This window comes from Mus caroli, unplaced genomic scaffold, assembly GCF_978045245.1.
Source record: "Mus caroli unplaced genomic scaffold, Mus_caroli_1 scaffold_3, whole genome shotgun sequence".
Classification (NCBI taxonomy): Eukaryota; Metazoa; Chordata; class Mammalia; order Rodentia; family Muridae; genus Mus; species Mus caroli.
The window spans coordinates 72,702,766-72,715,512 of record NW_028227258.1 but is presented as its reverse complement, the minus strand read 5'-3'; the positions used below and the strand labels follow the sequence as shown (position 1 = coordinate 72,715,512).

The following is a 12,747-nucleotide window of genomic DNA, read 5'->3' as shown; positions in this document are numbered from 1 at the left end:
AAACCCTGTCTCGAAAAACAAAAAAAAAAAAAAACAAAAAATATTTATTTATTCTATGTGTGTGAGTACACTGTAGCTATCTTCAGACACACCAGAAGAAGGCATCAGATCCCATTACAGATGGTTGTGAGCCATCATGTGGTTGCTGGGAACTGAACTCAGGACCTTGGGAAGAGCAGTCAGTGCTCTTAACCACTGAGCCATCTCTCCAATCCTAACTTCTAGTTCTTTCAAATCCCTTTTCTGAGCCAATCCTACAGGCCTCCAGGCACTAGGCCCTCCATCTGTCAAGTCAGGCAGGTTGGGAATGGTGAAGAACACATCACTCTGCAGGCAGGGGTGGGGTACAATTTATTTTAAGGCACATTCAACTAATACCACCTCAGCCTCCGAAATGAGAAAAGATGATCTCCTGTAAAAATGTGATTTCATCCCACAGGTCCTATCTGCTCTAAGGAAAGATCTTTGGTCCCTTTAGTTTCAAAGCCATCTTTTTCTCACAACCCATTGCAGCTATGGAACTGGTCACAAGGACCAGCAGAAACAGGAGCTCTGTTTGGTATCGACTTGGCACTCGGGTGCCTGGGGTCAGGTCTGCAGGAGGCGGTACTTCCTGTCTTGCTCAGGAGGGTACTTGCAGAAAAGCCCGAGGCGGATTAAGCTGGTGAGAATTCCTGGAAGGTTGGGCACCTGCAATCAAAAAGCTGCTAGAAAGACCAGACTCTCTGCTTTGTAGACCCAACGTCCCTATCTAGAGTTTGCTTACCGCGATGTATGGGTCTCGGAGGCGAAACCCATAAATGGACCAAGAGGCGGAGCAAAAGAGCGTGGCAATGGTCAGCGAGAAGGAGAGGCGCTGGGTTGATTTAGTCTGAATGATCTTGGCCTACGGCAAAAATGTGCCTGGTTCAGGTTCATAGAACCATTCCTGAGTCCTCCCAGAGAATGTCCTCACGGAAAAAAGACCACAATCCCTGTTGTGTGTCTTTCATTCAGCCCTTTCCTGCATCCCACTCACCTACCTCTGCTACCTTGATTTCTTCCAAGAGCTGGGCCCCGCCCCCCGCCCCAGTATTAGCCAGTCCCTGGTTCAGGGAGCCTAGCCCTTCTCCGCTTCTCCCCTACCTCTTGGCCACCCCTACTCACCAAGTCAGCCAGTGGGGAGAGGTACATGCTGATGGTAAAGACGCTACAGAAGAGGCCTAGCTGCTGAAGCCGGGCCTCAAGGTCCGGCACCAGAAGCCAAAAGTAGCCATAACCCAGGAGAAGGACAGCCAGCAGGGTTGCCGTCTGCAGGAGCACACCATGCTGCAGGGGAGAGGCGTCTTACATGCATCTATACCCAGAACACTCATCTCTCTGCTGGAATTGCCTCCTCCTGTCTTCCGCCATGCTCTAATGGGGAAATCAACTTTTTTTTTTTTTTTCGAGACAGGGTTTCTCTGTGTAGCCCTGGCTGTCCTGGCACTCACTTTGTAGACCAGGCTGGCCTCGAACTCAGAAATCCGCCTGCCTCTGCCTCCCGAGTGCTGGGATTAAAGGCGTGCGCCACCACGCCCGGCGGAAATCAACTTTTATCCCGGCCTTCATGTCAGCCTCTCACCACTCAGTTATTTGAGAGAAGTCTCAGCCACACAACACTGGAGGTCCCCAGGGAAGGGGAGAACCATCTTTTTTATCTCCCTCCCCTTTTAATGTGAGCTTCACATACATGTACAATAAGAGACCAATAAATGTTAGCATGACTGAGTGGGGAAGCAGAGCTAATGGCCATTCTTAGCCATTGGCCCTGGTCCTAACCCTAAAGGAACTACCAGACAGTATAGCCCTCTCCCCCGAGCCTGTTGGGGGAGCACAGGATATCCTGACACCACGGGGCTGGGGCTGGGTAAGCCACCAGCATTTCGAACAAGGGGAGGGTGGGTGGCTCTGTGTGCATTTTGAAGGGTTGACTTCATGGGCAAGGAGAACCACAAGGGCCTTCTAGGAAAGGGAATTAATGCCGTCCCACTAAGCTTCCAGGAAATAGAACTGTATGCTCTGCCAACATGGCCAGCTGTGGGGTGGAGGTGAGTCCAAGGGAGGGCCTCTACCTTCTGGGGACTGTAATGCAGATATGCCAGGATATAAAGAGTCTGAAGCACGGCCCCCACGGTATTGACGATGATAAGGGTCCCGTCTCCCTTCAAGACTCCATAACTCAGCCAGCTCAGGTTGCTGTGAGGGAAGGAGGATTAGGGTCCAAGGGGCTGCTGGGGTTGCAGCGGGTCCCCAGGGATCTCTTGCACCTCCCGCAGCCTTTCCCATCACAGCCAACAACACTCTCACTTGACATCCGTGGTGAGAAAAGGCAGAAACTGGATGTTGTCCACGCTCCGTGTCCTCTGCATATGCCTGAGGTCCGAGCTGGAAGGGATCCAAAGGAAATTGTTAGGAGTGGGTAAAAGATTCCTCGGTGTTTGCTAGTCATCCTGAACGACAAGCAGATCTCCCCCCCTCAGGCCAAGAGGCAGCCTCGCCTTGGACCCCAGATCATCCAATCCTATTCCACTATTATTCTGGGTTCCAAAAGCAGCCAGAAATTGCAGCCACGTCTCTTGCCCGCTTTCATTTCTTGACTTCCTGCCCCAGCCCAGTCCATCCGCACTCTCACAGGCCAGTGGAGAACATGCCCAGGGTGAAGAGCACGCAGGCACTGGAAAGGAAAGAGTCTGCCACGCCGCCCGCCTCCATCCCACCGGAGCCGGTTCCCTAGCCCAGCGCGGAGTTCCAGCAGCTCAGAGGAGCTGCGGAAGGCGAAGCTCCGCCCCTCCCCGTGGAACCGCGCCGGAACCCGCCCTCGCCCGAACTTCACCGGAACTGGGGACCCAGCCAAACCAGCGCCGCGTGCTGGCCGGGTGGTTTGCTGTAATGTGCGGGCCTGGGTCCTGATCGTGCCATTCAGATTGCGTTTAGTGGTTTTAGTAGTGCCCCTGCATTTGTCCCCGGCCCGGCCCGGCCCCTCCTCACACTGCGCACCCCTTGCATCATCTAGACCACTAGTCTCAACTTCTGTGTTCTTGTATGCTCTTGTGTGCTGGACCACAAACCTCAAATTTAGTCTCTCAGGTCTTCAAGGAGCCCCCAGTCCATTGGTTACCCAGCTTTGGGAGGGTTTTCCTGGAGGTTATTGAAACCTCTTTCCAGTCTGTCCCCCAATAGCAGGAATTGCCATCCTCTTTCAGATGTCCTCTCTTACACGACCTGCCCTATCCAAGGACATGCCTACCCTGGCCCCCTGTTCCAACAAACTTGCTGCTGGGAACTTTCCCTCCCAGCCTCCCACGCGGCTCTGCTGGTGGGGCAGCGCACATGCTTCAGCTGGCATCCAGCTCCCTGACTCACCCAGACAGCATGAGTACCTGCATGGTGTGCCAAAGCCCAGCGCTCGAGGCTGGTGAGGTTGGACAGGAAGAACAAAGAGTGGGTGTGGAGAGGAATCTATAGCCCACTCTTGCAGGGAGTTGTGCAGAACCCTCAGGAGTAAACACTCCTCCTTTAGCCTGGTAAGAAGCATGTATTTTTTTTTAGAAAGAGATAAAATAAAAAAATAAAACTAAGTTTTGTCATGTATTTTTTTTCCTGATCCTAGCCATTTATTTATTTTGTCTTTTACTTACTTTTTTGGTTTTGTTTTGGTGAGACAAAGTCTCACATTGTAACCCAGGCTGGCATTGGAATTTTGGCAACATTGCTTCAACCTTCTGAGTGTTGGGGTCACAGGCAAGAGCCACCATGCCTGGCTACTTATGTTTTGTGCTCCTGAGGACTGAACTCAGGGCTGACACATGTTAGGTAACCCTCTACTTCTTGCGGTACATTTCCAGCCTTTTATTTTTGAGTTTGAGGCAAGGTCTGAGTTGCTCATGCAATCTCAAGTTTTTAACCTTCCCACCTCAGCCGCAAGAGGAGCTGTGCATTATACCTGCCCCCCCTCCCCCCACGTTGCTTCTGTTTAGCACACAGCCTAACACACAGCGGGGACACTGTGGTCACAAATCAACATGGTGGGGCAGAAAAGCAAGTCCATAAAAAAACATCAATTTATTTTGAATCCAAAAACACGGTATAAAAAAAACCCTGCAGTCATAGAAATGAGCAGACACAGCACATATATATACAGACACTGTACATGTGGGCCCTGCCCGTTAAGCTAAACTCCACAGACTGTACACACGGGCACTGCCCTTACATCTACACTCTAAAACCAGGCTGCTTTCAGTCCTCCTGTTGGCACAGCTCCAGGGAATGTTGCCCCAGGGATGGGGAGGATACAGTCAGGGCCGGGCTACAAACCTCTCTGGCAGCCCAGCAGGTGGAAATCTTGCAGAGATGCTGGGTCAGCCCAAGCTGCCTCTCCTGTACCTGGCTCCCCCGCAGGAAGCTGTCTCAAGCTTTTCCTTCAGTCAGTTCATCTGCACATTATGGCTTCCTTGGAGAAGGACGTCTTTACCAAGTTCAGTGTCCAACCGCATGACCTCGGGCTCTTTTTAGCCCTTCTCCCACTGAGCCCTCTTAATGGGCCAGGTCTGCACATCTTGTTTCTTTGGCTTAAAGGTAGAAACTTCAGGTTAAGGACCTTTTCCACTTCTTTCTCCATCCCTCTGAAGTGGAGGCAGGGATGGCACAGTCGGGCTGGTTAAACTCTTTTCGGTTAAAACCCTTAATACTGAACCTTCTAAGGCTTCATGGTGGCGTCTTGTGCATGTAGTGGGAGAGGTTCCCAGGGCTGGGGCTTTGGGGTACTTATCCCTGCCCCTTAGTCCCATTCCAATCCATAAGCCAGGGCAAGCGTACACCCTCACTGAGATTGCAGCAGCAGCAGTGGTAGGAGCAATACTGCCCAGACCAGTGGGAAGAGGCGGGGGGCGGCGCTGTAACCAATGCTGTGCAAAACCTGTACTTCCGGGTCATCTGTGAGGTGAGAAGGCAAAGACAGACAAGGTAAGTGTTTGCATCGGCTTCCAGCCACACAGGATTTAGTCAGCCCGTATGTGGCTAGGGAGCCACCTTACTCCTCAGCCTCTTTAAACAAACCCCTTCCTGTGACCCAGACCAAACTGGCTCAGGCTACCTACCTGCTTGGAGTCTCTTCTCCTGTGGGTTGGCATGGGCCTGGGGACTATGAGCTGAAAAATAAGAATGGAAGTAGATCAGGCTTTTTGCACCAGGAGGCAGAGAGGCAACTTCCACCCCCATCCCAGATCACTAGACCACGCCCACCCAGCACGGATGGAAGGAGGTGGTCCACAGGGCCTGACACTCACTGATTTTGCCATCGACAGTCACCTTCAGCTTCAAGCACTGGGATTCCTGATGGTAGATAGGTTTGGCTGTAAAATAAATCCATAGGATGGTAAGGAAAGAGCCTTTGCTAAGACAGGAGCTCAAAATTGTCTGACTCGTGCCCTGTTTAATTTTTTTTTTCTTCCGAGACAGGGTTTCCCTGTGTAGCCCTGGCTGTCCTGGAACTCACTCTGTAGACCATGCTGGCCTCAGACTCAGAAATCTGCCTGCCTTTGCCTCCCAAGTGCTGGGATTAAAGGTGTGCGCCACCACCGCCCGGCTGCTCTGCTTATTTTTTATTTATTTATTGGAGGCAGGGTCTCCTTACAGAGCCTGCTCTGGGACAGACTATGTAGACCAAGCTGGTCTCAGACTCACAGAATTCCACATGCTTCTGCCTCCCAAGTGCTGGAATTAAAGGTGTGCACTTTAATTCACACCCCACTAAGGCTAAGTCTCTTGTGTCTGCTTTCCATCTCCCTATCAGAGTGCTGGGATTACAGATGTACACTATAGCATCTGGCTTTTGATGTGGGCTCTGGACAAAATTTAGGTTGTCAGGATTGTGCAGTAACTGCTTTTTAAAAAAACTTAATTAAATTTTGGGATGACAGGATCTCATGAAGCTCAAGCTGGCCTTGAACATGTTATGTACGGTTGAGGATGCTCTTGAATTTCTGATCTCCTGCCTCTACCTTCTGAGTGCTGGAATTATAGGCAAGCATCACCTCCCTCCCTCCCTCCTTCTCTGTATAAAATATTTATTCAGTGTGTGTGTGTTCCATGTTTAGAGGTCAGAGAACAATTTGGGAAAGCAAATTCTCTCCTTCAGTCACATGGGAGCTGGGGATCAAATCCAAGTTGTCAGGTTGGCAGCAAGCGCCTTTTTATTTGCTGAGCTATCTCATTGGCGCTCTCTCGCTCGCTTGCTCGTTTTTGTTTGTTTGTTTGTTTGTTTGTTTGTTTAATATGTATGAGTTCACTGTTGCTGTCTTCAGACACACCAGAAGAGGGCATCAGGTCCCATTACAGATGGTTGTGAGCCACCATGTGGTTGCTGGGAAATGAACTCAGGACCTTTGGAAGAGCAATCAGTGCTCTTAACTGCTGAGCCACCTCTCCAGTGTCCCCCTCCCTCTTGTGACAAGGTTTCTATATGGTAGCCCAGGTCAGCTTTAAACTAACCTTCCCAACTCTCCTTGCTTTGGCCTCCCCAGGGCTAAGGCTGTAGGTGTGTCCCACCAGACCTGTCCCTACTCACTTCAATTCCTTTCCCCCGTCTGCACCTGATTTTAAAATTTAATCTTTAAAAATGTTTTTAGAGCTGGAGAAATGGCTCAGTGGTGAAGAGCACTAACTTTTCTTCCAGGGGGCCCGAGTTCAATTCCCAGCAACCACATGGTGGCTCACAACCATCTGTAATGGGATCCGATGCCCTCTTCTGGAGCATCTGAAGACAGCTTTGGTGTACTTATATAAATTAAATAAATAAATCTTTTGTTTGTTTGTTTGTTTGTTTGTTTGTTTTGAGTTTTGAGACAGGGTTTCTCTGTGTAGCCCTGACTGTCCTGGAACCCACTCTGAAGACCAGGCTGGCCTCGAACTCAGAAATCCACCTGCCTCTGCCTCCCGAGTGCTGGGATTAAAGGCATGTGACACCACTGCCCAGCAATAAATAAATCTTTATATATAGAATGTTTTTAAGCTGGGCGTGGTGGCGCACGCCTTTAATCCCAGCACATGGGAGGCAGAGGCAGGCGGATTTCCGAGTTCGAGGCCAGCCTGGTCTACAAAGTGAGTTCCAGGACAGCCAGGGCTATACAGAGAAACCCTGTCTCAAAAAACAAAAAAACAAAAACAAAACAAAACAAAAAAAAACAAACAAACAAAAAAAGAATCCTAGAATGTTTTTAAAGGGGCTGGAGAGATGACTCAGCAGTTAAGAGCACGGACTGCTCTTCCAGCGGTCCTGAGTTCAATTCCCAGCAACCACATGGTGGCTCACCACCATCCGTTGTGATCCGATGCCCTCTTCTTGTGTGTCAGAAGAGAGCAATGGTGTGTGTGTATATATATATATATATATATATATATATATATATATATATATATGTATATATATGTATATGTATATGTATATATATATATATATATATCTTTAAAATATTTTAAAATTAACTTTACTCTTGTGAATGCTTTGTCTGGGTCCTGTGCTGTGTGCCTATTGCCTTCAGAGGTCAGAAAAGGACACTGGATCCTCCGGAACGGGAGCTCCATTGGACTTGTCGTTGCTACGTGGGGCTAGGAATCGACCAGTGCTCTTCACTGATGGACATTCCTATCAAATCTGTTTTAGGCAGGGTCTCGCTTTGGTGCACACTGACCTGAAACTTGGCACCAGGATTACAGGGTGAGCCCACACCTAGCTAGCTACCCGTGGCATTTATCTACGTTCTGACCAGTGTGCAGCCCCATCTCCCGTTCTCTGGAACAACGCTCAGCTTTAGCAGTGGAATGACAGGGCCGTGGACTCTGTCCCCTCCACCCAGCCCATCTCACGCCCCCAATCTGAAGTTGGGTGAGGTGTTCATGTGTAACCCCCTCTTTCCCTGGACCATATTCTACCATGCTGACCTAGACTCAGCCAGAAGACTAAGGCCCGGATCTGGTCTTCACAAAGCCCCTGGCCTGCCTGGTCTCAGAATACATCAACAGGTTTCTGCTGCCCTCAGGAGAAAGTCTGAACCCTCACTAGTATCTGGGCCTGAAGAATCTGTCCGACCCACATTCTGAGCGAGCACAGCACTCTATTTCATGTACTCTCTTTCCAGGAGCTGTCACCCTCCTTTTGTACGTGTGCCCTCCTGTTCCAGTCATTCTGGACTCGGCCTTTTCTGTCTTTGACCTCGGGCAGGCACATGGGTCATTTTCCCAAGTGTCGGGGCTGGAGAGATGGCTCAGCAGTTAAGAGCACAGGCTACTCTTCCAAAGGTCCTGAGTTCAAATCTCAGCAACCACATGGTGGCTTGCAACCACCTGTAATGGCATCCGATGCCCTCTTCTGGTGTGTCTGAAGACAGGGTTCTCATATACATTTTCCCAATGTCTGGTGTTCATGTCTATCATACACTGCTCTCCTGCCCTGCTGATTTATTCGGGATCCTTCCCAGCTTCCTCGAGGACAGGGGCTAGGAGTGTTTTTGACCTTTGTTCCCATTTACCAAACAGAGTGCCTAAGACACCTGAAGCTCGCACCACATCCCTGATGCGAATGGGAGAAAACTGAGTTTAGACTCTGAAGGGGAGGCTCTCAGCTACTTGACTCTCCACTAAGCATGAGGCCACCAGTGCTCTGAGGCCTGCCCCTTGTGCACTCACAGATGTAGTAGTAGCTGTGTCCTTCCTTGAACTCCTTGCCCAAGATGAAAGGCGTGAAGCGCTGGAATTTCTCAGACAGCTTCTCCGGGCCATGCTTGGCACTGGGCTGGTTGCAATTCCACCGGACCTGGTCCTTGGACTGGGGCTGGCATGCCACATACTCCTGGTGCTCCACCATGTACAGTGTGTATCGCTCCATGGCTGCATCTGCCACAGAGTCGCCCTCGTAATGTGGGCAGATGATGTCTAGGTAGTCATTCAGCTGCACGTGCACCGTGTAGTCCTCCTCACGGAACCTGAGCCCGGGCAAAGCAGGAGGAAGCCATTCAGTCAGAAGTCAGCCCAGAGCCTTGAACTTCCAATGCATTACATTGTCCCTCACATCTCACACTGGGGTCCCAAAGGCTTTCCAGAACCTCATCTCCCGTATTTACTGATCTTGACTTCTTCGTTCCCTCACTACCCATCTCTTACTCATTATCCAAATAACATCCACCAAGAGTCTCTCGGGTACCGAAGTGCCTTCTAGAACACTCCAGGCATTCGCCCGAGCAAGGGATTCTAAACATTTCCGTAGCCCAGTAGCCCACTTTCCTTTCTATTCTACTGATGACTGTTCCCCGGGGACTTCTTTAAATGCTGGTGTATAGACTGCACTCTGGGCTGATCTGTGCTTAGGAGCCCAGGTCTCTTTCTCCTTCCCATCCTTCTGAGCCCTGTCACATCCCTGTCTTACCCCATCCCGCCCGCCCCTCACACTGAGTCTCCCTCAGATTCCCAGTGTACTTCAGCATCCCAACGCCCAGACCAACAGATTCACAGATAATCAAACCCTCTCAGTGTCCCTCAAACCTTCCTTTCCTGTTACTGTTACTCGGATTTATGTCCTCCTGATCTCCTCGGTCCACTTTCTCACTCCTGAAAATCTCTGTGATTTTATCTCCAAGAGTAACAATTTCGCCTTCCCCTGATGAAACACTGTGATTCTTAGACCTGAGGCTGCCCCAGCCCTTCCCTCCTCCCCAGGTGGAGCCAGCTCCTCTCCCCTGGTTGGTCCCCCCAAGCCCTGCAGGCTCCAGCCTGACTGCCCACTGGCCCCTCCCCCTGAGCTCCAGACACCTGGCTCCAGCCTGGGTAGGGTCTCAGCAGCAGGAAAGTGCTTCCCCCCTCCCACTGAAAGCCAGGCAGCTTCTCTGAATTCCCCCAAGCACTGCCAGGGAGAGGCTCAGCAGAGCTGCCTGCCAACTTGCTTTCAACCCGAGTCCTTGGCATGGGTGGTGCCCATGGTGATGGTGGGGTTCCACGGTGGCCACCCACTACCCAGTCATCATGACCCCTTAGAGGCCTGGCCTTGCAACAGCTTGCAGCCTCTAGAAAGAGACTTACCGGCCCCTCCCCCACGGGGGGGGGAAGAGAGAGAGAGAGAGAGAGAGAAGCAGAGGGAGGCTTTTAAAATTCCTCTCTGGAGAGATAAACATAGAAGCCATTTCAGAACAGGTATTTCAGCTCTGGGCCTGGCGTCTTTCCCCTATTCCCGTGATGGGCACTGACTCACTCCTGCCTCATCCACCTCGCTACCCGCCCAGGCGCTCTTGAGAGCCTGTGAAATTTTACCTCGTCAAAAGTGAGCAGCCCCCAGGACCCCAGGGCAGCCCAGGACTGGTTTGCCCCAGTGCTGGCCTCTGGGCACAAGCGGCAGAGAAATCTGATAGCTGAGTATCTGTCTCTCCAGGACCAGGGCCTAGCTCACATGGCACCTTTCTCTGCCACTGCCTTTGCCTGGAGCCTGGTGAGCCCAGGATTAATGCCCACTACCCTGAGTCACCTATGCAACCCTACACCCGCCCTGTTCATTGCCACCTCATCTCTTCCCCCAAGCTGGGCCTGGCTAGACCGCCCATGACCTCCACTCTAGACTGGCTTTCCTGTGGCTGTAAATAAGACAGGGTTATGTGTGTGTCCAGAGGGCCAGGGCTGAAGCTATACTTAGCGTACTATCTCCTACACTTAACCTGCCTGTGACACTTAGTCTCCATTTGGAAAAGGGGGTTCTATTAGTGGTGGGGAAGACAGGGAGGGGGGCAAGGAAGAGGCTCCTTCCTGAAAGAGAGGAAACCTGGGAGCTTGGGAACGGAAAAGGCCAGGGTTCCCCCCTCCCTACTCATGACTTCCCGTCCCCTCCTCCTCCTTCAGCCGACACCTGGCATGGGCATAAACAGGGACTTTGCTCTTTCCCACTACTAGGGCAGGACTAGGTCAGGAAGGCAAGGGGCAGGCTCAGGGGCAGGCGCAAGGGCTGGCGGGCCGCAGCAGCACTCCAGGGCCAGGAAGACAGCGCCTTCAGGGTGGCAGCTGGCTCTATCTTGCCCTCCGACATGCCCTAGACAACAGACCCTCGATAGGCAGTGCCAGTGGAAACTGGCCCAGCATCTCTCTCAGGGGAAGGGGAGGCAGGCTCACTGGATCTGGGAGGGATTTAATGGCATTCTGTGGCCTCGACTTCTCATCTAGGCTGCTGGGCGGCTTCTTCTTGTTCCACCATATCCCCCTCTTAGGTTTTGCCCTAACACTCTTCTCATAACTTGAAGAAACTCAAGGGCAAGAACAAAGGGCCCGACAGTGTCTTCCTCTCAATACCATTTGCTTCATAGCCCTAAAACCTGCTCTGGAGAAATTACCTCCTTCCTGTTACAGCCTTTGTAGCCCTGTGAAGCCCCACTCTGCTCCTCCCTAAGCTTTCCAGAGACACTCCTCTTACCAGTCCCTTAGTGTGACCACCTCAGCCACTCCCTCGGTCGACCCATGCACAGCATGTGCCTAATTTATGCCCCCCCCAAACCTTGGAGGCACTCTTCAGGGTCTCTTAAACACAGAATGAATACCTAATGCCCAAAACTTAGATTCCTACAGAGGTTCTTTCCAGGGCCCCCCTGAGCGCTGTGCTTACTCTTGACGTCCATAGGTGCCTGTTAGTATACAAACGCCCAAGTGGCACACAAAAATGAGAGTGCACAGGAGTTTCATGGGACTTAGAGAGCCCCGGAGGCCAGGGCCGACGTTCCAATTCTTAAGGCAGGAGCACCCAGCAGGAGATCCTTACTTTAGAGTGATGAGGTTACAGAGGGCAGAAAGAGAGGTCTGAAACAGCCAGCGCCTGTGCAAGCAGGCATGAGCAGGTCGGCTGTTGCCAGGTAGTAAGGGGAGATACAGACAGAGGTGGGGAGCTATAGAGTCCAACCCATCCCTGGCCACCTCTCCTAGGCGCAGGCCAGGGGTTGGCAGGGACAGTTACCCTGCGAAAGGCCATTGCCAACCCGGCACCCAGGATGCCAGGGAGTCTCAGGGCTTACTTGGGATTTGAACTGTTCCAGAAGACGATGTGGCGGTCAGCAGCGGCCAGACTGCAGCACAGACCCAAGAGAGGGGCCCAAAGGAACTCCATAGCGCGGGGCCGGGCCAGGCCAGGACGAGAGCTCTGCAGTGTAAGGTTCCCACAGGCTTCTCCACGGTACAGTAGGCACCACGATCACAAATCTGGCCTCTTCGCTGCTCGACTCCGCCTTTTGGGCTGGCGCCTCCAACACCAGCCCCGCCCCCGCCCCGCCCGACGCGCGCTGCCCCAGGGCTTGATGGCTACGGTGGAGGTGGGGGAAGGGAAAAGGCTCTGGGAGGAAGGACTCCCATATCTCAGGGATGGAGAGCGCTCCGGGGTCTGCACAGATCCTCTCATAGCTGTGTGTGCTCTCTTACGGGGGTGGGGGTGTCTATGTGAGGCTCTGTTGGCTTTGTGGGACTGAAAGCCATCGCAAGCTGGAAAAATGGAAGAACTTATACGTGTGGGTCTGGGAACCAGTGGCTTCAGGACTCGGTTTTGCAGCGCGGGGCGCCAATCTTGTCAGGGTATGAGGTGGGGGGATATAACCACACCTTTCTTGAGATTCACACCCAGGCCCGCGCACTCGCCTTCTCACACTCTTTCGTGACCCCCCCCCCGTAACACTCCCCCATGCCTTGACTCTGGCTTGGCTGCCCCTCCCCACACAG

At 52.0% G+C, this 12,747-nt stretch overlaps 2 protein-coding genes across 2 annotated transcripts; both read right to left on the bottom strand.

The window, feature by feature from the left end:
* Positions 1 to 332: 332 nt before the first annotated feature.
* On the bottom strand, positions 333 to 2,808 carry Slc50a1 (solute carrier family 50 member 1). Its single transcript, XM_021158473.2, has 6 exons — positions 2,654 to 2,808; positions 2,329 to 2,406; positions 2,094 to 2,217; positions 1,147 to 1,308; positions 767 to 886; positions 333 to 690 (listed from the first exon to the last, which is right to left on the bottom strand). Exons 1-6 carry the CDS (start codon positions 2,731 to 2,733, stop codon positions 589 to 591), a joined length of 666 nt encoding a protein of 221 aa, XP_021014132.1. The 5' UTR covers positions 2,734 to 2,808; the 3' UTR covers positions 333 to 588.
* A 1,256-nt stretch (positions 2,809 to 4,064) lies between these two features.
* Positions 4,065 to 12,244, bottom strand: Efna1 (ephrin A1). Its single transcript, XM_021158972.2, has 5 exons — positions 12,054 to 12,244; positions 8,704 to 8,999; positions 5,307 to 5,372; positions 5,118 to 5,168; positions 4,065 to 4,953 (listed from the first exon to the last, which is right to left on the bottom strand). The coding sequence occupies exons 1-5, from the start codon at positions 12,143 to 12,145 to the stop codon at positions 4,841 to 4,843; spliced, it is 618 nt and encodes a 205-aa protein (XP_021014631.1). The 5' UTR covers positions 12,146 to 12,244; the 3' UTR covers positions 4,065 to 4,840.
* Positions 12,245 to 12,747: the final 503 nt, after the last annotated feature.